The sequence below is a fragment of the Prionailurus viverrinus genome, chromosome C1, assembly GCF_022837055.1.
Source record: "Prionailurus viverrinus isolate Anna chromosome C1, UM_Priviv_1.0, whole genome shotgun sequence".
NCBI classification, from domain to species: Eukaryota; Metazoa; Chordata; class Mammalia; order Carnivora; family Felidae; genus Prionailurus; species Prionailurus viverrinus.
Window position 1 is genome coordinate 33,326,580 of NC_062568.1, and position 26,457 is coordinate 33,353,036.

Genomic DNA, 26,457 nt, shown 5'->3' on the forward strand with positions numbered 1-26,457 from the left:
AAATTAGGCTGCCTCATTCACACAGAGGTGATCGATAGTGGAGGTTCAGAGAAAAGGTTGAGGTCACCCAAGGAGAGAGTGCATCACAGCATGAGGAGAGGAAGGATGAAGGATGCCAGAAACCCTTTGGTCTTAGGATCAGGAAGAGGAGGAAGAGCCAGAGAAAGGGATGAAAAAAGAAGAGTTGGAGAAGATAGAAAGGAAGTGGAGGGGAGTATAATGTCTTCATGAAGGTGGAAAACAGGCAGAAATGAAGAAGAGAGTGTTGAGTGGAGTCAATCCAGGGTGCTAGGTGGGGGTAAGAGACAAAGGGGCATCAAAGAGACTGAGGACCTGTAACCCAAGGTGGGAAGAGTCATCATATGGCATTGAAGTCACAGAGGACAGTGGTGAGAAGGCAGGAGGTTTACAGGTGGCCAAACTTCTTGTCCCCAAAACTTGTGACACTTGTATTGCCATACTGGTATCTGAAGGAAATCCTTGAATTCTCCAAAGAAAGGAAAATTATTGAAGTTAAATAAAATAGCTCGCTTCACCAACCTTCAGTTAATTAATTCAAAGAGCTGTCTGATGTTCTCTATTCCCTCTTCAAACCATGCCAACTGGTGCTCTCAGTGTGCCTGAGAACAAGGCTAGAAGGCCACTTTCTGGCACACCTCCCTACTTCTCCCAGTTAACTATGCTGTCTCAGTTTATGGCAGCCTTCTCTCTCATAAAATGTGCCTGGAAAGCATGACCACTTGATTTAAAGAATTAATTTTTCCTGTACACTGCTAATCATCAATACAATATGGAAATACCTTTTTTTTTTTTTTAATCTGAGACTTAGGTTTATGTAATAGCTGATCTGTGTAAGTGGGACTTTGGTTCAAATCTAGCCTTCTCCTTCAGTCTCCTTCAATCTACTCTGTTTACATCGGATTTCCTTCTCTTGAATCCTCCTTCATGATTCCGGATTCACCCTGGAGCCATAATCTGTCTCCCATTTCCGTAGAGCCATTCTGTCTGACTCTGGAGGTAGCTTTCTAATTGAAGTTGTTATCTCTGTGTACCACAGTGCTCCTTGGATTTTGAAAGTGTTTGTAGATTCCAAGACAATTTGTATTTGTTTAGATCTTCCAGAGTTTGACAGAAATAGCATATTGAAATGTGGCCAATACCCATGCACATGTTCACGTTGTTTTCCTCTATCATCACAAAGTACTAAGAGTGATGTCTTCATGAGCAATTACAAGATGATGGAGAGGGGAAGGAGAACGTGTGTCCTACACACATTTTACAATCCCTCATTTTGCTTCGATTGACCATGGCCCTACCTCTGACTTTGTAGTGTTGGTTTAATTATGATAAAATAATAAAGACACAATACTTTATACAATACTCCATTGAAGGTTCACTTGTATTTTGCAAATAGGAAGAGCCCGAGAAGATACAAAATAATTTTTCTTCTCCATTACACATTACATTGTAATTCTGTGGCATCTCAAAGCTCTTTTTGGAAGCATTCAAAATGTTAAAGAAGGCACTAAATTCATAGCTATTCCAAATACTACTTAGATAGATTCAGAAATTACCATTGCCAAGTTTCCTGCCTCCAGGTCACTAGTATTCAGCCTGCCCATGGTCTGAATTCTTTTCCATCCGTGGGCCCTTAGTCTTTTTAGCCCTCAGACACTGGAGCTGAAGCCCATCACACATCTATTGAAGTGAACCAGCTCCCTTCTGTATATGTACCAGGTCTGAATTATAGAATGAGTTGCACAGCAGAGGTTAAAGGTGAAATGGGACAGGCGAGAGAAAGAAAGCAGTGATAAGGACATGACGACTTTGGAGAGGATGTGAGGAAAAAAGAGAGAAATGGATGAGGACTAACCATGTACCATCTCTGGCTCTTAGAACCATTTAAAAAATTGGACTACGTACGGCTTTTTGCAAATTAGGGTTTTATATTGCTCTTCCATTGAATTAGGAAGCCCTTTTGCGCTTCTGACACATTCCCCCTAACCCTTGCAGGCTGACCTTAATGTTATCTTCTAGATGCTCTATTGCCTTCCAGTAGGACCATTGAGCTGTGTGACTCCAGGAGACATGTGCCACAGACAACACAATGCCTTCAAGTTCCTGGGTAGTAAGAATGTCTGGGTTTAGGGAGGGTTTGGGGGATGTTGGAGGATGAGGAAAGAAGGCATTCAAAGTGAAAGAAATGAAAGGATTTCTCAGGAGAATGGTGGTCAAGGAAATTGAGATACCCCATTTAGTGAAGGATATTTCATTCTGTCCTGGAAGAGTACTAATGTTTATAAAATATTCTTTATCTTTATTAGTTTTTCTTCATGAGCGTGGCTGAACCATGCCTACATCAATAGAAGGGCTTCTGGCTTAAATTAAAAAAAAATTCTCAAAATAACAGAATTTTCCAAGCACTAACTACAATGGGGAAATGAGTCTAGAAATAGGAAAGAGACTAGGAATTAAGAAAAAATCTTATAAAAGCAGAGATTTGAATAAATGGAAGAACTGAACATATCCTCTCTTTTGAGAATGCAAAGAATGTTTTATCCTTCTCTGAAGTTCTTAAAACAGCAGCAGTAACAACAAACACCCAGTGTGACAGATTTCTCAGGCAGATAATGAAACTCAGTAGGATCCCTAGTCTCAACCTGAGTATCCTGAGTTCTAACTTGTAAAGACTAAATAAAAAGTATTATCGATTGGACCTTCATTAGTTTCCAATGGCTTTTTGAAATAGCAAGTTCCCTTTACATCCATGCCATATAAACATAATTGTTCCCAAATGGCTGCCATGATTCTCTCAATGCTTCCTGGCCCCACCTCCGGCCACCATATCCCTAAGGGGGAAGAATCAGCTAAGGACTGGACTCAGTGGTTGATGAACCCAGGTAAAGATTGATCTGATATAGCTGTCGTTTGTATTTTATGAAAATTTGGTTGCCCTATTTATTTGTCCCCTTGCCAAATGCACAACCACTCCATGGGAGAAAAGGGTGCAGTGTTTTCTGTCCCTGAAATGGAACCAGCATTGTCAATGGCAAGATACAGAAACCAGTTGTTTCTGCTTTGGTTCTCTGGCTGCAGTTTAGGTAGTTAGCAGCCTTTAAGCTATTTTCTAGACGCAGAAAAGTTCTTAGCTAAATATTTATAAAGATATTATCTAAACACTGAAATATTTATGGTTTTATATATATTTAACTAAATGCTAGTTAGTTATGTTTTCAATTAAATTTAAGAGAAAATATTGGAGCAAAATTTAAAGAAATAGCACCACCTAGGGACAAGTTAATGTCAACTCTGCAATTTCTGCAATTGTGTCCTTATTCTCTTGGTTGCTGATCCTTTTCCTCTAAAAATATCATTTCAGTAAAGCCTCAAGCTTACTTCCATCTTCCTTTCTTAATCTTTTCTGACTCAGCTTATAATCATATAAGGATCCTATTTTTCTCCCATCTTCCTGTTGACTTTTCACTATAAAGATTATTTTTCAACTGATGCACTTACTGCTCTGATTAACTCTTTCCTTGGCACAGAGTGTGCATAACTCCTTTCTTACTTCCTAAGGGATGGACTTTTGGGATATAATAAAAATTCTTCTGTTAAACCCTTGTGGTTTTTATAAGCTATTCCAGCCCACAGTCTAAAGCCTTTTTATGGCTGCATAATATTCCTCTGTGTGTGTGTGTGTGTGTGTGTGTGTGTGTGTGTTTATGTACCACATTTCCTTATCCATTCATCTGTTGATGGACAATTATGTTGTCTCCATATCTTGGCTATTGTAAATAATGCTGTAGTAAAAGTAGGGGTGCATATATCTTTTTAAATTAGTGTTTTCATTTTCTTTAGGTAGATACCCCATAGTGGAATTACTAGATCATGTGATATTTCTGTTTTTAAGTTTTTGAGGAACCTCCATACTGTTTTCCACAGTGGCTACACCAATTTGCATTCCTACCAACAGTGCATTTTAAAGCACAGGTATATGGGTTTCATTTCAAAAATGAATTTGCATTTTTGACATCTCATATTTAACCTCAGACTTCGGAAAATGTTCCTTCTGAGACTTAGAAAAATAAAGTACATGTATTTCTTTCTCTTCTTTTTTTTTTGTTAACAATACCTGAATGAAAGGATACATTCTGTCCTTTGGGGATACTTAATATTTTCTTTTTGGTATTATTATTTTCAGATGAATTCCTATAAATGGCTATTTCTTAATAAATATGTAGGACTTTGGTATTTGGCATAATAATGATGGCTATATAGATTTTTGTACATTTTTCATGTTTTTGCTTAATCTCCGTCCAGGAGTTCTATCATTTATATCTTGAATAATAAAGACATGTGTAAATTCAGCACCTTTCCAGGTGATCATTAAAATGGCAATTTGTTAAACCATTGCATGTTGTAATCCTGTGATTTCTAATGAGTTAAATGCAGCATGCATTTCTGTTTTGGAACAATAAAAAGTTGTGCTATGGAATTCGAGTATAGGAAATGGTGGAGGGTTCCAAGTCTGTTTTGAGAGTTACAGTCATTTATAGCAGCATAGTCAACGTTAGGTCAAACAGGGCCAAGCCAGTTAACACATCATTTGTCTTTTCTCATGTACTTTTGACAAAAGTTGAAAAAAAAAGCCACCTTTGAGGAAACCGTCTTCATCAGTAAATCACAGGAGAGGAAAAAAACATTTTGGATGATTGTTTCGGTTGGAAACAGGATAGTTTAAAAATTATCAGTGTAACTAGACATTTCACATTTCCTCTCTAAAATAATTTTCACTTCTTGGGGCGCCTGGGTGGCTCAGTCCATTAACTATCTGCCTTCAGCTCAGGTCACGATCTCACAGTTTGTGAGTGCAAGCCCCACATTGGGCTGTACGTGCAGAGCCTACTTCAGATCCTCTGTCCCCTCCCTCCCTCTAGGTCCCTCCCCCACTTGTAGGCACGTGCTCACTCACTCTCTCTCTCTCTCTCTCTCTCTCTCTCTCTCTCTCTCAAAATAAATAAAACTTTAAGAAAATAAATAAAATGCAATGTTATGCAGTCACTTGAGGCTTCATATATATTTTACCTTTTGCTTTCAAAATTATCATTGGCTTCTTATAATTTTTTATCATATTTAAAAAAAATTAAATTGGTTTTTTCAAGGCATTGGCAGTAGTATTCATAGGGATGTTTCAGATTGGTGTCACTGATCAACTGTTTCTCTCTCCCTCATTTTTTAGAGTAAAGATGGCAAAAGTCCACTGCACATGACAGCTGTCCATGGAAGGTTCACACGGTCACAAACTCTCATTCAGAATGGTAAGAGAGATTCTTCCGCAGTGTTGTTTTTTGAACAGTGTCCTGATCTGAGCTTGTCTGTCAGTTATCTGGACATGAAAGATGATGCTCTGTTTTAGATAATGGTCTATTTTATGAAGCTTAGATTTACACCATCCTTTGATGCACTTTGCTAAAAGCTCTTTATCAGACATATCATCACCATCCAGCTTAGGAGCAAGAACATAAAGCCACTATTTCTCAGTTAATTCCCAGTCAGTCAAAGAACATATGAGTTTCGAAACTGGAAATGATGTCCTTGTATGGGCTCAAGGTCCTGCATTCTTCACTCAGAATCTAATACAAATAACTATCATACATTTTCTAGCAGCAAATCGTATTATTTTTAAGTTTTAGAATTCACCATAGTTTGCTAAGTTAAACCTCTTTAAGCTACTTGGACAAAGGTAGGAAAAATGAGATGACTCAGAAGAAAAGCAATTAAGTGCCTGATATAAAGGATGATAAAGTCACAGGCTTGATAGAAACCTTGGAAAGTCACGTAACCTAGTAATTTTCCAGGCTCACTTGGAAAGGTGTACTTGAACCACTGGGTTGTCTCTGTAGCCAAAGTACTAGGGAGTATCACTTCACATTATGGTTTATAATACTATTATGGGTTGTGGCCAGCATCTGTGAGTGGATTGACCTTGACCACAGTAGAACTACTGCTTTCTTAGCAAATCTTAGACACAATAAAAAAATAAAAAAATAAAAAAACAGGTTTAGTGCAAAATTTATGCTGATATTCCAGGTAAGTTCAGCAGTTCCTAAACTATCTTTAGTTGACCCACGTTTGTACTTTTTAAAGTTTTGGCATTAGTCAACTTCTTGGACCTGTCTTTTTCTCATCTTTAAAAACTTTGGATGAATTGTTGGTGGTACTGTGTTATATCTTAGATACCGAAGTCGTAAAACCAAAAAGTCATTTGACATTTGGATGGAAGATCAGCCAGGAAAATTACGCTTAGGAAGCAAAATATCTGCAGCAGAGCGAAGGAAATTTATAAGCATTTCAGTGTAACTATAGGGAAAAATAAACCCTGACAGGTTTCCAGTGAACAAAGGAAGATAAAATGAAAATTAGTTGCATAACACCCATTAATTCTAATTTGAAATATGAGGTATGTCTTTGACATTCAGTTTATTGAAAGGGCCACATTAGTTGTTTTGTTTTGCTTGAAGTAAACAAGGGGAGGTGGGGAGTGACCCTCGAAACTCTCTTTCTCACACTTTCCTCATCACACATGTTTCTGAACTGTTTTTTCAGAAATAGTGTCCACTGCCTTAAAAATAAATAAAACCAGGGTGATTTTTGGATCCATTTTTTAAAATTTAGTGTGAATTTGGGGTGCCTGGGTGGCTCAATCGGTTAAGCGTCCAACTCATGATTTTGGCTCAGGTCATGATCCTGCAGTTCATGAGATTGAGCCCACATTGAGCTCTGTGCTGACAGTACAGAGACTGCTTGGGATTCTCTTTCTCCCTCTCTCTGTTTCTGATCCCACCTCTCAAAATAAATAAATAAACTTAAAAAATAAAATTTACTCTGAATTTAATCAATAGGCCTTACTTCTTTGGTATAAAAAGCTTTGCTTCTTGTTAAAGCATATTCAAGAACCAGTGATCAGATCAAAGAGAGAGTAAGTTTTATCTTTGTGCGTACTGCCTTCCTACAGGTCCTTCCCTGTGGCCAGACCATACTGACCATCTCCTTTATATCAAGCCCATGACGCATCTCCCTGTGTAACGTTAGTGTGCTGACAGCAGTCTGGGGGTGTTGCTGGCTGTTTTGACCTCTCCAAAAGCCATTCCAGTGGACTTGAAAGACTTCCATGCCCTTTCCAGACATTGTTGCTAGATTTTTGGGTTGCGATGAGACCTGAAAGAGAACCCATCTCTTGTCTTCTATGATCAAGGAGCTTGTGCAGAGCCTCATTCTTGGCTGGCCTGGGATCTTACTTGTGAGTTGGGTGGGGTCCAGGGGCCTGAAATGATGAAGATATGGTGGCAATAATACATAGCCCATTATATATAATGATACAGCTAATGTTCATTAAGTGTTCACACTGCCAGGTGCTTGAGTAAGCACTCCACATAAATCCTTTCAACCACCCCATGAGAAAGAGGTGCTGTTGTCATCCGCATTTCAAAGATGGGGAAACTGAGGCATGGAGGTTGTCACTTCTGTCAGGATACATGGCAGGTTTGTTGAGGAACAGGGATTGGAACACAGCCAGTCTAACATCAGAGACCGAACTCTCAAGCACTACACTTACAAATGCATCTCTGGATGCACGGTGGCATATATTTTTTTTAATTTTTTAATGTTTATTTATTTTTGAAGGAAAGAGAGACAGAGCGTGAGTGGGAGAGGGGCAGAGAGAGAGGGAGACATAGAATCTGAAATGGGCTCCAGGCTTTGAGCTGTCAGCGCAGAGCCCGACGCAGGGCTTGAACTCACAAACCATGAGATCATGACCTGAGCTGAAGTTGGTCGCTTAACCGACTGAGCCACCCAGGTGCCCCACACAGTGGCATATTTAAAAAAATTTTTTTTAACCTGAATTATTTACTCTAAGAGTCACATATCTGGAGTAGAGTCGTCCCTGTGGAAGGATGATTTGCCATTCTCTTCTGTCAGCTGACAATTCTTTGCATTCATTACACATCTGAGAACTGTGAGTTCTTCCATCTGACATTTTCAAAAATGCCCTTAGGGAGAAGAATAGGAAGCTCTTTTCTTTCCTTCTGTTTGCTGGCTTCCTTCTGGGAAAAATCCAGAGGCTCACACCCCCGGACCTGGTGTCTGTCCTCCAGAATGGGTCACTGCACAACCAGACTCGGAATGCTGGTCCCACGTGGGGACATCAGTTGGCTCCCTAAACCAACTGAGCATACTCCTGAGGAACATTCTTTGTGTTTATTTATTTGTTTTGTTACATCACCCTGGTGTTTGGACTTTGTACGGCATTTCTCTACTTCCCTGACTATTCTCTAGTCAAGAGTTATTAGTTCTTCGTAACTTTGTTTTTCCAGGATCATTCAGCATTGGTGAGACAGTTGTGAAAAAAGAACAAAAAGAGAAACAAACAGAAAACACACACACACACACACACACACACACACACACACACACACCTCTTTTATTTTTATAGGTGGTAGCGGACTACCTCTGAGGTTCAATCATGTTGTTTGTTGTCTGAAGGTATGTTGCCCCAGCCAGTGCGTGACACTGTGTGATACCGGGAGGCATGTGATCCAACCATTTGCACTAGGCAGCTGCCTCAGATGCTGTGCAGCAGGTTACAAGAGTTCAAATGTGATGTTTGCTTCATGGAAGCTTTAAAAATAGAGTTTAAAAAGGAAGAGTCAAGTGATAGGTTAGGATGATTCATTGTGAGATTTTTGACCTTTTGGCTCACGATACTTTTGAGGCAATTTAATAAGATGACCATTTTTTATTTATGCAGGAAAAACTAACTTCAGAGGAATGTTTAGATAATGCTGCATAAATTATCCTTTCTGACATGCTTGGCATACTTCTAAATTCACGGATGTTTATTTTCCTCACTAATTATCAGTAATCAATTACCAGCATTTAACTTGGAACCATCAAATGAATTGTAAAGGTATTTAATTTACAATCCAGGCAAATCTTAAAGATTTTCAGGTGAAAATGGAAAGGTTTGGGGAATAACTATAAAATAGAAATTCATTCATCTAGAGGTCCTACTTTAATATAAAACATATTTCTGAATAACAAATACAATATTTATTTTTCCACTAGTTAAGATGTTTTTCTGAAATATATTTTAAATGACAACAAATGCATATGTGGAAAGTAATTAAATATATGTTTATAGTTTTAAATTGACTTATAAAATGGTAGTAACAACAGGAAGAAATTTATCAACTCAGCCCCTTACCTTTTCCAGTATTTTTCACTCTTTTCTTTCCCTATCCAATATTGGACATATTTGGGTCTAATAAACACAGAGGCTGTAACACTTCTTAAGAAAGGTTTGGTGCCTCTTGGCTGGGAAGGACATGGAGTGATGCAGTATTTGTCCAGAGCAAAGGTTTCTCTGGAGTCTGGGAATCTGCCTCTCTCATCTCCCTGGATCAGCTCTAGGGGCTGGCCGGGGGCGGGGGGGACTTTCAGGCAACCACTACAGGCAGTTCTTAGATACATGGGCCCTGGATTGCTCTGAGGTATCTGTGGAGACAGTATTACAAATAGTTTCACGTGTGTCAGTTTATTGTCAGGATATGGGGAAAACCTTTCTAACCTCAATGCAAAATCTAAATAGTATAATAGAAAAGACATGAATTCCAAAAATTCAGAGTAAAAAACAAAGAAAAATGAAAATCTAGGGTGAAAATATTTGTAATATGTATTACTGGTAAATGGTGAATCTCCTACATATTTTAAGAGTCCTTGAAAATCAAGGAATAAAAAAAACTATACACGTACACACACACACTTAGAAAAATGGTCAAAAGCCATGAATAAATAGTTCATGGAAAAAGATAAATAGTCCTTCAGTATAGGAAAAGATGCTCAGCTTTTCTTATTATGAGAAATGCAAATGAAGACTACACTGAGATAGTACTTCCCTCCATCACATGGCAGGTATTCAAAGGCTTGATTAGGCTGTGGGGAAAAGGCACTCTCATACGTGGTTCGTGTGAACAGTAAAATGGCACAGCACCTGAAGGAAGAAATATGGCAAAATTGAACAAAACTACACAGTTCTTTCTTTGACCGAGAAACTCCCTTTCTAGGAATTTACCCTGAAGATTCACCCCACAAATAGGAAACAACATATGCATGAGTTTATTCACTGCAGCATTCCTGATAATAGCAAAATGATATTTACTACCTAAATGCCCACCCTACCAGGATAAGTAGTATATCCATGCAATGGAAAGCAATAAGGCTGTATAAACATGAGGAAGACCTCCAAGAAGTGATTTGTAAAAGTATATTTAGGAGGTTTTCAGGGTATATTGTTAAGTTTTAAAAAAGCAAGGTATAAAGAGTCTGTGTGTTTATTTTTGCCAAGAGAAACAAAGAAAGCATAAACCAAAACTAATGGAAATGATTAGTGCAGGATGTGGTTGAGAATGAAGTGGAAGGGATGGAAATCAGAGTGAGGCTTTTAAAGAATATAATTTTGACCTTTGAATGTTTTACATGTTGGTAAAATTAAATCAAAAGCTGGTAAAATTTTCGGAAACAGACAGAATCCAATGAACTATGTATCAAGTTGATAATATAAGCATCCACAATAAAGAATTCAGGTAACTTTTGAGCAAAGTACTCCCTGTTTATGTTAAAATCCTCGCAGGAAACTTTGTTGGGAAATAGGATATTTGCACAATCTTGAAGTACCACCCACAAATTGCTTGTTAATTACGAAGGGGAAAAGACATTTTGCGGTGGAGAGTTCTGGTGGGTGTCACCTTAACCAAGTAATCAAGCCCCCCCCTTTTTTTATTGTGTTAAAATATATATAACATAAAAATCTACCATTTTAACTATTTTCAACTGTACAGTTCAGTGGTGCTAACTACATTCACATTTTGTGTAACCAACACCACTGTCCATTTCTAGAACTTTTTCATCTTTCCAAACTGAAACTGTGCACATCGCATAATCAAAATTTGCATCATCTAGTTGAATATCCTGACCTTATATGTGTGCTGTGGAGATGCAATGGGAAGGACACATCAACTCTGGGGTGTTCTTGCCAAAAATTCAGCCTGAATCTAATCGAGGAAATAATCAGACAACTCCAGAATGCAGGATATTCCACACAATTCCTGGCTTGGCCTCCAAAGATATCAATGACATAGGAGATGAATGAATGAATGAATGAATGGGAGGAGGATTATTTTAGATTAAAGGAAACTAGAGGGACATGACGACCAAATGGTAGCAGAATCTTTTATTGGATCCTGGACTTAAAAAAAAATAACAGCTATAATACGCATTTTGAGGATAACTGGAGAGATTGGAATATGTTGTATGTTACATAAGATTGTGATATCAACATTAAATTTCTTAAGTGTACTAATAGAATTGTAGTTGTGTAGGAGAATGTCTTTGTTCTCAGGAGTGAAATGTTACAATGTCTAACTTATTTTAAAATGGTTCCTCAAATAAATGAATAGATAGACTGACTGTATTTACATATATATTTATGAAAAGGGAAGAGAAAGAATGAAATGTAGTAAAACAAAAAGCTGGGGGAAAAGAAGACAAAATAAAATAAATGAAAATACTGTATTATTAAAGGGACTATTGGTGATTAATGTGATATTTTTTATAAATGTAGACATTTTCATTCCATAGTTTATGCATTTATTCATTTTACTCATCATGTTTTAAACCAAATACTCAAACTATGTAAAATATTTTCCTGAACTTTCTATTCTCTTTGGTTCATATGCTTAATATAAAGTTTTTATAAAAGTTTTATAAAGTTTTAATGTAAAGTTTTTAATCCAGCAGGTAAAAGTAAAATGGAATGTATCTTCAGAATTACATTTTATGGAATTTGATTACACTGTTCCTTCAAAGCAGGAATTCAGTTGTTAAGTTTTTAGATCTTTAAAATTTTTTTCTGTTTATTTATTTTTGAAAGTCAGAGAGACAGAGCATGAGTGGGGGAGGGACAGAGAAAGAGGGAGACACAGAATCTAAAGCAGGCTCCAGGCTCCAAGCTGTCAGCACAGAGCCCGACACAGGGCTTGAACCCATAAACTGTGAGATCATGACCTGAGCGGAAGTCGGACGCTCAACTGACTGAGCCACCCAGGTGCCCCTGGATTTTAGATCTTTAAATAAGACAATATGGAAAGACTCTTCCAGAGCATTTCTAATAGACTTCCCTCTACGTAGATTTAATAACACTACTACTTTAGATGGTGACCTGATCCCTGTAAAGACATTCTTGTACTTCAGAATAGAGATGTATACAGAGGGGAAGAGAAATCAACATTTGGACAACAGGAGTGACTAGCACAGAATGTAGTGTCTGAATCAACCTGAATCCTTATGTTATCCTGTTTTAAAACATCTCTTTCAGGAGGTGAAATTGACTGTGTGGATAAGGATGGCAACACTCCTCTCCATGTGGCTGCAAGATACGGTCATGAGCTTTTGATTAACACCTTAATAACCAGCGGAGCTGACACAGCCAAGTAGGTTGCTGCAAAAGGGATTCTGCCATGCAGTAGATCATTTCCATTTATCTAGGTTAAGGTGGATCTGTACCATTGTGTTAAATACAAATTAAATTTAAACTGAATTAAGGGACTTTAAATGATGGATGCAAGGAAGAGCCAATTTTATTTTCAGCTACATCAGTGGTTTTAACCAAGAGGACTTGAACTCTATTCCTAACTCTACTTTCTAATATTCTGTTCCTTCCAATGTTTATTGTTAGTTAAGCAGAAAGCTAAAACATAATTGGACAAATTCAAATTTTATTCAGGGTGATTGCTTGGTTTTAATGATATAATTATGGGGTACAGTTGAGTCAATCTGCTACATTGGGAAGGGGGACATGACTTCATTTTACATTTCAATTCAACAAGAATATACAAAGCAGGGGCGCCTGGGTGGCTCAGTCGGCTGAGCATCCGACTTCAGCTCAGGTCATGATCTCGCGATTTGTGAGTTCGAGCCCCGCATCGGGCTCTGTGCTGACAGCTCAAGAGCCTGGAGCCTGCTTCGGATTCTGTGTCTCCCTCTCTCTCTGCCCCTCCCCTGCTTACACTCTGTCTCTCCCTCTCTCTCAAAAATAAATAAACATTAAAAAAAAAAAAAAAGAAAAAAAGAATATACAAAGCAGCTGTATAAATCTGTCACAATATGGGGTGCGATGGGAAATTTCAGAAATAAGTCACCTGGTTGGTACCTTCAAGGAGCTCATAATTTTGTTGGAGGCCCAAGGGCCTCTTAAGACAAATAACCATGCAAGATAGTATATAATAAAGTTATATGAAGCAGGACTTAAGTGGCAAAATGTTTGGTGCAGACTATATACCATAGAGTGTAGCCATGAAGGAGAGAGTTCAAAGGTGGCCAAAGTTTTCAGAAAAGCCTTTAAGCAGAAGGTGAGTTTTAGGTAGGCTTTGAAGGATGACAATGATTTGGGTAGAGCAGAAGGCAGCAGACATCCTGAGCAGGGAGGAAAGCAGGAACGAGAGTCACAAGAGTACAGTTCCACGATTCTCTGCCCTGAAGTTGTAATCATGTTGCAAGGGAGCCCAGGTTTTCACGGGCACTACCTGGCTCCAATCCAAGCTACCTTGCGTATAAACTGTGTGACCTTGAGCCATTGCTTAAGGCAATGTCTTAAGTCTCTGTGCTTTGGTTTCCTCATTTCAAAAATGGAAGTAATAATAGTACTTGCCCATGGGCTTGTTATGAGGATTAAAGGACATAATTATTAGTAAATCTCTCTGCTATAGGTTAATATCTGTATGAGTTACATAAATATATCTGCTAACATTATCAAACAAGATAATCCATGTTAAAAGCTCTTTGAAGAGTGCCTAGCACATAGGAAGCTATCAGTAACTGTTTTTTGTTTTATTACTTAATGATATGTAGTAGAACCAAATTAAAGAGAGTTTTAAATGACTGAATGAAGAGTATAGCTTTGATCACAGAGACTGTGGGAAAGAAAAACTAGATGTTCAGGAAAACGATATAAGGACAGTGTAACGTAAGGAATTCCATTTTATCTGCCAAGTGTTGTGCAACAGAATTGAAAATCTTGCTTGAGGATGAGCTGAAATTTAAATAGTCCATGGAAGGCATCAGTGGGTTCCAGAGACCTTCTGGGACCCCAGTCCAGTGGTGGGAATAAGATCCAGAGCAGATGACTACGGTATTATGAGGTTTGCACCATGCTATGGGAATAGGCAGGGAGATGCTGACTCTGTGGGTTTCACAAAAGAGGGGGCATTTCAGCAATAGGAAGGATGGATAGGTGTTTGCCAGGAGAACAAAACTGTGTGAGGTTAAAAGATAGAGGGAAAGCAAGAAAGGCCATTCCAGGGAGAGGGAACAGTATTTACAAAAGCACAAGCATGTGCATGTGTTGAAAGCAGATTCCATGCTTGGCTTACCTGAGGTGTGTGGAGGAATGGAAAGAAATTAGGTGCGAAGGCAGGAAGAGCCACATCTTGAAGGACCTTGCATGTCCCACTAAGGAGTTGGATTCTGTTCTGAGGCATTCGGAAACTGTTAAAGAAGTCTAAGTGGATGTAGGGACGTTTGTGTCTAATGATCCCATTTGTATGTGAGAAAGATCACTCTGACAATAGCCCGGACGTGCAAGAGGTGGTCCAGACCAGAAACACGTGGCAGTCTCTTGCAAATGTCCAGGGAGGAAAAGACGAGGGCTTGGGCTCAGGGCGAGGCTGCGGGGGGTGGAAAGAGAGGGACATGCTGACAAATAGTAAGAGCAGTGGGCTGTCTCCTTTCAGAATAAAGGACCTTTTTGACTGGGATATTGCAAGCTAAAAGAAACAGTTCAATCTTGTGGAAAGAGTGCTCTTACCAGATTCTGAGTCCTGACCCAGATCATGGCTCCCCAAAGCCAGAGACTGTAAATGCTCAGTGTTCATTAAGCAGAAGTAGACTATCTAGACATATGCACTTCACCTGTGATATGTTAATATTTTCAGTGGTACTTTTGTTTCAGCTTAGGGTTACTTGGGGAGTTTTAACCAAACAACCATGATTTTCTGGTTTTCTTTCAGATTTGGATCCACATGAGGGATAAATGGGGCCCACTACTTATTTAAAATTTCCCAAAATACATTTACTCAATAAGCCCAAAGTTCATTTCTGGGTAATGATTTTGCCTTCACTTTATGCGAACACACACCATGTGGCTAAAGTGCCTTAGAGATGGCATTGTTGTTCAAGTAGCCTTTCCTTCCATTGACTGTGCTGTGTCCTGGGGATGCCACTGAGGCAAACATTGTCCCAGCTCCAAAGAACCACATCTGCTTTTGTCACAGGGGATATCTGGGGGTAAGAACGCTCCCTGCAGTGGGGGGTCCTGGGTGGCTCAGTTGGTTAAGCGTCTGACTCTTGGCTTCAGCTCAGGTCATGATCTCACGGTTCCTAAGTTCGAGCGCTGCATTGGGCTCTGTGCTAACAGTGCAGAGCCTGCTTGAGATTCTCTCTCTCTCCCTCTCTGTCTGCCCCAGCCCCGCTTGGGCTGTCTCTGCCTCTCTCAAAAGAAATAAACTTAAAAACAAAACAAAACAAAACAAAACCTCCTGCAGCAAACTGTGGTTCATTAGGCTGCAATCATGTGTGTTGTGGTGTATGTGTGTGTGTGTGTGTGTGTGTGTGTGTGTGTGTGTGTGTAGTGCATGGGGAGAGAAATCACTTGAGGGGGGATATCAAAATGAGGTGCGAGGTGGGGGTAGTGTTGGAGAAGATTAACTTTGCTAAAGGCCTCCGGAAAATCATTGCGTGATCTCTGGGCTCCTTGTAGATCTATGTAGAGTAGCTTATTAAAGAGAAGGAAAGTAGGAATTTGCTTCTATAAATAAGAAAACAAACAAATCGTATTTATGAAAATTAACCTCTCCTCACTCACAAACAATATGACCAAATGTATTTTAAAAGATCTCCATATGACAAATGCTATGGTCCTTACTTTCTTATGAATTTATTTGAATCTCATTCTAGGGCCAAATGAATGTTTTTGGTATTCTTTTTCCTTGTCTGAACTTCAAGTCAGAGCACTTCTGCAACTTGGCTCAGTGCTCATGCAACTTTATGTGGTGTCAAAGCCCTTTGGTTTTTCTTCTTTAAGTTTTTTAGGTTTGGGGCACTTTTCTCTGGGATTTTAATTTGTCTTCCACCTTACTGATTATGCTCTCACGTGTTTTTCTGCCTCAACCGCAGCAAAATTAGGGGTATTACAGTTACACAGGTAACTGATTCCAACATCTGTTCATTCACTAAATGTTTGTTGAAGGTCTGTGAAGTATAACCCCCTGTGTCCGTTTCTGGGGTTACAGAATTCCCTGCCCTCAAGGAATTTATAATTCCACTGGGGGCAAGAAATAAACAAGCAGTTACAATCATGCATGCAAAGTGTGATGCCAGAATAATCGCTGGGTGCTACTGGATACAGAACATATGTGGAACATGGCAGGGCTGGGGGTGGGGTTTCTGGAAGGAGCAATGGTTACTGAAGATTGCAAGGTGTGTAGCGATGAGTTAGGTCATGGGAGTCTGCAGATCTTAAGTGTAGACAAATTGTTTTTATTATAGTGTTACTTGAATATGTATAAACGTAAGACTAGATAGAAACTCCTTAAGCTTTTGACTCTATTTTATCAATAAATCCAAAAAAAAATTACAAAACACATGCAAACAGCACTCAACTTTAACAGGCTTACAGTAGTAGCAAACATTCATGAGTGCTTACTCATGCTAAGTTCCACTCTGAGGAGGAATTACCTTCAATTACCACAACAACTCCATGGAGTAAGTGATATGATTATTGCCATCTTATAGGTGAAGTGAATGAGGCACAGAGAGGTTCAGTTACTTGCCCACGGTCACAGAGCTTGTGGGGGGCTGGAAATGAGACTCTGTCCATCTGGATCGGGAGGTGAGGCTCCTCAGCAAGAAGCTTGCTGCCCCTCTATGTAGTGGACGATGTGATAGTGCACAATTTGCCAAAATTCAATCACCATTTCCATGGAGTTGTCTTGGTGGCCAAGGTGCTGACTCTTTAGAGGTCAGTACATGCTGTGGGAGTAGAGGTTTTGCAGTGGCTTCAAACGCAATAGAGGGACCGTGAGCTCATCACACAACACAAAGGCCAACTATTGCCAAATTCTGTACATATAGAAGGTTCAGCATACTGCATTATCACTGGCCCTTCCCAGGTCCAGACATCATTTGTCTATTAAGTCCACCTTTCTTCTGTTCTTATTGGCCCCTGCCAATCACAGTAGTTCCACATGGCAGCACTGTGACCCTAAATACAGACTCGGGCGCTGACATCTGGCGGAGGTCTGTAGTAAGAAGGTGGTTGTTGAGGGAAGCCAAAATATGCTTTTATACCACTTGCTTTAGGTTATCATCGAAAGGAAAAGAGAGTTTAACAATTCCCACAGAGAACTCTTGAAAGCCCAAAGGTATTTCCAGTGGCCTCCAGAGATGCACTAACTAGTTTGAGAAAGGCTACAAGAAGCCAGGCAGAAGGATGAATTTCAAGAGGGGACCTGCATGTACCAAACAAAGCCTGGGCAGGAATGAGCCTTGGTTCCTCCAGGACAAAGGGATAGAAGTCCACTGAGATTCTAGAATACTGGCTGGTTAAGCAGCACCTTGACCCTGAAGGGACCTTGTAAGCCACATTAGTGTTTGGTCTTGATTCCAAAGAAACCACTAAAAGTGTCAGTAGGTTGCAAACAGCAAGAACCAGGCCTCACTGTTGCCAGTTATACCCAAATGCCTATAGCTTAGGGGTGCATGATAAAACTTGGAATGACATAGATAAAATTAATAAGAAACTGATTTTTTGATTTGGGTTGATCAGCTGAGTAAGAATCATAAAATCATTTGAGGATCAAAAACCATCACATGTTTTTATCTCACCTGCTCAGTGGGCAAAACTAAATCAATCCACCTTCCCTAGGGGACTTGTGAGATAATTATCATAAAGAATTTTGAAATGTAGGAAGATAGCAGAAATGCTAGCAGATCACAAGTTATTCTTGGCTTTTAAAGAATTACAAACCAAAAGAAAGAAAGAAAGAAAGAAAGAAAGAAAGAAAGAAAGAAAGAGAAAGAATGAATCACAAACCTGATTTTAAGAAAGAAAGAAAGAATCACAAACCTGATTTTAAGGAATCATTGCCTGATTACAACTTTAAGACTCATAGACTGCCAATTTTCCAACTAAGCTAATAATAATTTCAAGGGCAGTAATAAAATACTTGTATGGTAAAGGCTTATCATGACCAGACCCCTTATTTAGCACTTGGTGTGCATTATTAATTAGCCCTTACAATTGTTCTGTGAGATTGACACTATTATTATATTTATTTTCTGGATGAAGGAATCTTGTTTATTTTCTGGATGAGGGAACCATTGTGTACTTTCCAAAGATCCAATAGCTAGCAAGTGTCAAAACTAGGACTCACACCCAAGGTTTCTGATCCCATCACCTTAACCGCAGTGGTTTTTTTAGCATACAGCCAAAGGGAAAGTTCTAGAAAGCACTGGAGGTGGGAAGTGACCGCCGTAGCTCTCTGACGCCAAGGGAAAAGCTTAAAAGAACTTTTATTCTAATCCTGCACGAACCCTCTCCTTACTTCTGATAGGTCCCTACAGTTTATGCTGACCTTATCTGTTCTGAAGTAACTGGGTAGGAGACACAGGTAACAGCTAAATTAGAAATAGCTAATACAGGGGTACCTGGGTGGCTCAGTTGGTTAAGTATCCAATTTCAGCTCAGAGCACGATCTCACAGTTCACAAGTTCGAGCCCCGCATTGGGCGTTGTGCTGACAGCTCAGAGCCTGCTGCTTGCTTTGGATTCTTTGTCTCCTTCTCTCTCTCTCTCTGTCCCTACCCCTGCTCTCTCTCTGTCCCTCCCCTGCTCTCTCTCTCTCTCAAAAATAAATAAAAACATGAAAAAAAAAAAAAAAGAAAAAAAAGAAATAGCTAATACAAATGTTATCTCATTAATTTTATGACTGGTCAAATAAATGTAGCATTTTAGGTAGAATTGGTCTCCTCTCTCCTGCAATTTATTCATTGTTAAGTTTACGGTTATCTGACATCTTTATTTCTTGATCTTCTTTGATGTATACCTGATGAAGTAAGATGATGCTTCTTATTTGACTAAGGCAGCCAAACCCTAATTTTCCTGCCAAAGGTTTTATGGCCTTTCCTTATAAGTAGTCTTACTTTATAACAGTAAAGGAATAATTTTATTTTGAAATGCATGAATCATTTCTAAAGTGATTCAGAGATTCTGAATTTGATTTTTATTCTCTTTCCAATCTTGGCCTAATATTTGCCAATAATACTTGAGTCTAAATTAATATGTTTTCAAAACTTAATTGAGGTGGTGATTTTTTATTAACTATGGAATAAAAAACATATACCAAATAGAATTTTTGCTAGATCTTTTAGAATGGTTCTACCTCCTTTATCTTCTCAAGTTTACAAGTAGCAGGAAAAAAAGAATTAGCTAATGTAGAGTATGATGAATTATCTGAAAACAATGATGAAGTGTATGGAATATGTTACAATACTATTGCTGTTATACTATCATTTACACTTTTTATGTTTTTCCTAATTGGTTTCTTATAGATATTGATGCTATTTTCTCCAGTTCATTTGCTTGTATTATTGTATATAAAGATATATACTTTTTGTATCCTTAAAAATATATATTTTATTGCATATATACATATGTGTGTGCATATGTATGTATATATATATGTGTTTAATATATAAAATTTTAATATATTTATATTTTACATATATTTGTACACATGTTTATATATTTTTCTTAAAATTATTTTTTAATGTTTATTTATTTTTGAGAGAGAGAGAGACAGACTGTGAGCAGGGGAGGGATGGGGAGAGAGGGAGGCACAGAATCTGAAGCAGGCTCCAGGCTCTGAGCTGTCAGCATAGAGCCCGACCTAAGGTTTGAACTCACGAACTGTGAGATCATGACCTGAGCAGAAGTCAGATGTTTAACCAACTGAGCCACCCAGGTGCCTCTTAAAATTATTTTTAACGAATGAGGAAAGTCTCAAAGAAATCTTGAGAGATCCAATCTAATTTCAGGCACATTCTTTCAGTAACTTGAAACCATCCTAGAAAATATTGTTGTTCTCTTGAAAATATCCAGAGATATTCATATAATCATATATTTTTGCCTTACTTGCCCTAAACAAACAAAAATGGTTAGGTAAAGTCTCGTTGGCTTAAAATTCCATTTAGTAAGGTGTTTTTAAAGCATGTTAGACATTTTACAAAATTACTGTTTCACTGGAATCAAGAGGGAACAATTTAAATAGCAGCATAGATAGAAAGGCTTCCCACCCATCCCCCAACTCACTCTTCTTTTCCATGAGCATCAAGGTTGTCACTGGTGCAATTGCTTTTCAGAATTTTTTTTGTAAATGATGAGAGAGGCAATTACAAGCAGTTCTCTCCACATGACACTGCCCAGAAGACAAGCAAATTGCATCTCTTGATGGATGCCAGCTATTATATACACTGGGTTGGAAATCTCCATATAGGGAAAGAGAAACGAACAGAGGGAAGACTGAACAAAAACACTGATACGCAGTGAGAAGTTTTGACGGAAAGAGAGAGGTGGTTAATTGCTGGCAAACTCAGATTTGGCAAAACACTGCATACCATGAAATATCTGTGAATATGTAGATACTTTCACACATTCACACACATCATAATAGCTTTTAGGATAGCAAATAAAATTCATGTATCTGAAACCTAACAAATTCAAACTGTATGTGGTTTTTAATGCAGTGTAGAATCTGAAAACAGCAACTTTGTGGCAGAGAAGAAACTTAGGTCATTAATACTGCAGGTGTAAGTATATATACTAGTGTTATGCAGAGGATTTACAAAATCTGAAATACAGTATTTGAATATAACAAGATGCTCTGAGAAGTGAACACTAACATTATAAATGCTTATCTTATAAGTACACAGGAAACTCCTGATGATGCTGTTTGTTAGGAACTACAGTTCCGCACACGGCTTTGGGTCCTTGTTTGAGGAGAGGTGATGGGCAAGAGGAGGATTTGATTCTGAAAGCAAAAAGCACTTCCATCAGAAGGTTGCCGATCCCTTAAGGGATCATCCTGGGAACTGTTTTATGGTGGGGTATCAGTCCAAAAAGTTGTTTTCTAGATTCTTTCTGTAATACTGTTAGGGAAAATATGCTAGATTGATGAAATGTATGCAAGATAATGTTTACTGCTTCAGCATATTTTCATGACTCGTGTCCTGATGTGGGTTAATGTGCAATATAAAAGTTTATTAGGGAGATGACATTGCACCTGCAAAAGGTAAACATTAGTTTTTATTCTCATCCAAAATTTTATTTTCAATAATACAGTCATTATTAATTCTTAGCAAAGTGCTTAGCACATAATGAGTCAATAGTATTTATTCATCAATTCAAGGAATAAAACAGGTTGCTGAGTAAAACAGGTTGCTGACATAAAATTGCTAAGCTGAAAAAAAAAGGTAAATTAATTCTCAGTGTAGAGTCACCATTTATAGGGAATATTTTCTTGAAGATATACCTTCCTCGGGGCACCTGCATGGCTCAGTAGATCATGATCTCACGGTTCGTGTGTTCAAGCTCTGCTTTGGGCTCTGTCCTGATAGCTCAGAGCCTGGAGCTGCTTCAGATTCTGTGTCTCCCTCTCTCTGTCTCTGCCCCTCCACCCCTCATGCTCTGTCTCTCTTGCTCTCAAAAATAAATAAACATTAAAAAAAATTTTTTTAATTAAAAAGAAAAGAAGTTATACATTCCGTGTTGTTAGGGGTTTTTAATTCTGTTCTGGGTTTAGGATTTTATTATTTTAAGAAAATGATTGCACAATTCCTGTCTGAGTGAAAGAATTATAAAATTATTTCAGGCAAGAGTCCCTAAGCGAGGTGTTGTGGATTTCATTTTCATCAGAGAACTTCTAGAAAGGTTGTTGTTCTTCTGCATGTATCTTGAGATCTGTTACCGTTGAGCTGCTCCGTTCTTTTCCTCCTCAGGTGTGGAATCCATAGCATGTTCCCCTTACATTTAGCTGCCCTAAATGCTCACTCTGACTGCTGCAGAAAGCTGCTATCATCGGGTAAGTAACCCCATTACCACAGATGAGGCTTAATGTGTCCTGTAAATGAGCCAGACGGCTCTAGGTGTCTGATTAGAGTAAGTGGCTGCCTGTGCTTCATGATATTCCTGACCTGGTCTGGGGACAGCTCCCAGCAGTACTTGGTGCTGTTACTGTTTGAGTGTCCGTATTCCTGCCCCGGAGTGAGAGCCTTGTCTGTTTTTCAAGTTAAAGCTTGGGTGATCCAGAGTGAGAGGCAGGAAGAGATGGCCGTAGCTTACCGGAAGTTTGTTGTAATCAGAAAAAACACCTTCGAGGCTGAAAATGGCGGATTTAACAGTGAATCTTTTCAACAAAGGAAAAAGGGCAATTCCCCACATTTTGACAGTAGAAATGTCATGTTACCTCCCCATTCTGTGGCCTCTGAAAAATCACTACAGTTCGATCCCTTCCACCTGTTTAATTTTTATTTTTTTAAATATGGGACTGTTTAGAACCAAGAAATTCTTTCTGGTTTGGAGCTTTGCTAATCTTTCTTATCACTGCTTCTGCCAACCTCCATGTATTAAGAAGTTCCTGGCTTTCAAAGGTGATAGAGGTCTGCAAGGCAAAGATTGTTTATGAATTAATTCAACAGACATCCCAGAGGCATTTTTTTCCTTTTAAGTGCTTTACCTATGGTTGATTCTGCTTTCACTGCTTTTGGCATGTTTAAAAATAATCCCTGCATGAAAGCATGTTTCCCAGATCTTAAACCAACTGAAAGCTAATAATACACATAAGAAAATATCTACTCCAGCATGTTAAGATTACTCCTTTGCTGTCCATGTTTTCTCCATGTGTTCTGTCTGCCTGTCTATTGCCCTACTTATCTCAAATTGGTTTCATAAATTTCTACCCTGGGATTGAAATATGGGGCTGTGGTTCACCCAGGGCTGAATGTGAAAATAAATTCTTCTAGACTTCACGGTTCTTCCTATAAAATTGCCAAGCTTGAGCAGTTACCATTCGTTTCCATGACAACCTCTTTCTGACTACAATTGCTTGCATTCTGGTTTTTCTACTAACTGATTTTTCTGTCTCTGCAATGTTTCTTGTGGTTTAACTAGGACAAAAGTATAGCATAGTATCCTTGTTTAGTAATGAGCACGTGCTGTCTGCAGGCTTTGAAATAGACACCCCAGATAAATTTGGAAGAACGTGCCTTCATGCTGCCGCTGCAGGAGGGTGAGTAGTTAGCAATTTCAGTTGTTATTTCATGACTTAACTCCTCTAATTTATCTTCATTGACTCAAGTTGTCTGTGAATCAAAGTCAATTTCTGTAGTAAGATGGGTAAAGGATCATTTCTACCAACACCAAATATCACTATCACTATTGCACTTGCAGATTAATTGTACGTTTGTTCTTCTAAAGAAAAATTGTTGGCCCATCTCATATAGAAAATCATTTTTCTTGTGTTTTCTGTTCTCTTCCTTTTCCTTATTTTTTTTAAATTGTAGGTCTTCAAGCCTTATAGAATGTGTATCTAGCTGATACTCTACCAAAAGAAAATAATTTGAGATTTTTTCCTAAGTTTTTCTTTTTTTGTTGTTGCTAGTAGATGGATGATGCGCAAGGGAATCCAAAATTGAATTAGTTCATGTTTGTTTGCAGATATTTTTGTCCTTATTTCAAAGCTGATTTTTAAGTACTTAAATGGTTAAATGTGAACAAAGGTCAAGAAAACCCAAAGGATAGGCAAGAAATGATTTAATCCTTGCCTTTTTTTTTTAATTGTAGAAAGCATGTTTTAATCAGGTACTCTTCTTCATATCAGTGGTGAAATTAAGCCTCTGATCAATATGTTATTGATATATGACCATATATTGACCAAACATGGCCTCTCTCAGATGACCTTGTTTGGATAAGGTGTTAGTTCTTAATCAAATTTCTAGTCCTTAAGGAGAAGCAATACCTCTCCATTTGTCATCTGTACCTTATCAAAGGCATTACCTCTTTATCAGAGGTGGGTTGACTGTGAAACTTCAGGGCCTTTATTTGCATGGGTCCCTTCCAAAATCTTGTATTTAGTTTTATATTCATAGTTATGTATTATTTTTTAAATGAATCTCTCTCTACCCAACCCCTCTCCCCAAATGAGTCTCATGAGCCACACAACTAGATCTGCCTCTGCCCTTGATCCTTTGGGTTCATTCAGTAAGAGACAGGTGCCTCCTATCAACGGGCACGCTACAGAGACACATAATGGTCTCAGAAAGTTCTTATATTTTATGACAGAAACAGCTAGTTCTCTGAGAGAGGTGACTACAAAGGGTGGATGGGGGGGGGGGACCCTGCTCAGGTTCATCATTAATGAGATCATTTTTCATATTTAAATGATAATAAAATAGTAAATCTGAGACTACTTCTCAGCATTCCAAGTTTAAAACAATAAAGGATGATTGTCTCTTTTTATGCCGACATTTGAAAAAAATATCAGACCTACACGGAAAGTGGAAACACACCATTCTGGATTCATATCTGAAATTCCTAGTAGAATTAATATTTAGCTACATGCCCTTCAATAGGAAAATTCACTTCAGTGGGTCCTTTTTTCTTTACTAAATATGATTTATTGCTTCTGCAAATGACAAAGAAGCTTTGGAAGATCACTATGCTCCATTACATCACTTTTGGCCTTTTATTTTTTGCACATTTATTTACCTATATTACAAAGACAGGGAAATGCAGCTGTTTTATTTTCCATTATGGAGAGTCTGGGTTGAAAACGGTTATCACAATGAATTCATTCTGCTGTGATAAAAGGTAATGCTTCTCCATTCTGGCTCATTGTTTAAAGGTGATGCAAAATCATCATATGTTTAAGGGGTTATTTCCCAAACCCTTGATGCTTTTGAAAGAGAATTTTAGGATAAATGATGAAACCATCACTTAAAGGTTTAATCATGTAATAATAACCATGTAAAAATAATTAAATACCTTGGTCATGGAATTGAAAATGTTCCATCAGGCTCTTTAATGCATTGATTTATGGAAAAAGGAATTCCAGGAACTTTAGATCCTTGCAATATTACCTTCCTCATATGTTCACGTTGTTTTTGTGTTAGCAGAATTTAAAGCTGGAACTATCATTTCATCTTGGCCCACACTTCACCAAAAACAGCTCTTTCTGAAGGTAGCCCAGCAATTGACGTCTACCATCTTAATAATGTTTTCCCTGTCTTTCTAGTAACGTGGAATGTATAAAACTCTTGCAGAGCAGCGGAGCCGATTTCCATAAAAAGGACAAGTGTGGGAGGTATGTAAACAGGGAACTCTGCTTCAAGTGCCTAAGTAAAAGGAGTGGGGAACAATCCATCTGGAAATCATGTTATACTGAAATGGTAAACAGGGAAGCTAGCTGGGGAGATTCTGTCCTCAGAAGGAAATCCCTTTTTGTAGTGAAACACAACAAAGCAGGCACAAGCCCCAAGGAAGGCATCTCCTCTCACAGCTCTGTTTAGAAATGTCAGCTGTGTCTTCTTCCAGTTTTTTCTTTTTCCATGCATCTCTCTACCCCTCCTCTCCACATGCACCCTGGCTCTTGGAGTTGCTACAGATTTCTTCTCTTACCAACCTACCTATGATACTCCTACCCACTCTTCCAGACTTAGGTTAAGTAACACCTCCCTCCCCTTCCCCTGGTACCCTCCATACTTCACAACTGAAGCACATATCACACTGTTCTAGTGGACTCTCTGTTTTGTCTCTCCGCTTACCTGTCCATGGCTCTCCTGAGGAACAGGACTGGATCTTGTAAAATACTTATAATTTACTTTTGGGGGGATGAAAGAGGAGAAAGTCAACTAGTAAAAGAGCCCATACATTGACTTTAAAATATAAAAGAGTGGTACTTGAAAATTAATCAATAGTTCTTGAAGTAAAGTTATTCACTTTGATATAAAGTAATTCATTTGATTATTATACCCTAAATATTGGCTAGGCACACCAGATAAACTGTTAAATAATTGGGGACTAAAAATAAGTAATATAAAATAAATAGCTTCATGTTTCTGCAATGCCTTACTCTTTATAAGGTGCATGTGTTTCTTATATATTACCCATTTGGTTTTTCATGGTCTCTCTATGAGCTATATGGGGATGCTTATTATCCTTTTCTAATAGATGAATAAAAGTGGCTTGGAGAAACTAAATGAGTTATACATGTAATAAATTTACATGTGCATG

At 38.4% G+C, this 26,457-nt stretch overlaps 1 protein-coding gene across 5 annotated transcripts in view; it reads left to right on the forward strand.

The window, feature by feature from the left end:
• Window positions 1-26,457, forward strand: part of ANKRD44 (ankyrin repeat domain 44) — a 327,806-nt gene that overhangs the window by 196,512 nt on the left and 104,837 nt on the right. For all 5 annotated transcript variants that reach the window (XM_047870045.1, XM_047870049.1, XM_047870050.1 and 2 more), the window contains exons 9-13: window positions 5,240-5,318; window positions 12,434-12,548; window positions 22,167-22,249; window positions 23,392-23,455; window positions 25,460-25,528. In XM_047870045.1, the coding sequence (XP_047726001.1) occupies window positions 5,240-5,318; window positions 12,434-12,548; window positions 22,167-22,249; window positions 23,392-23,455; window positions 25,460-25,528 (410 nt within the window). The remainder of the gene's footprint in view (window positions 1-5,239; window positions 5,319-12,433; window positions 12,549-22,166; window positions 22,250-23,391; window positions 23,456-25,459; window positions 25,529-26,457) is intronic.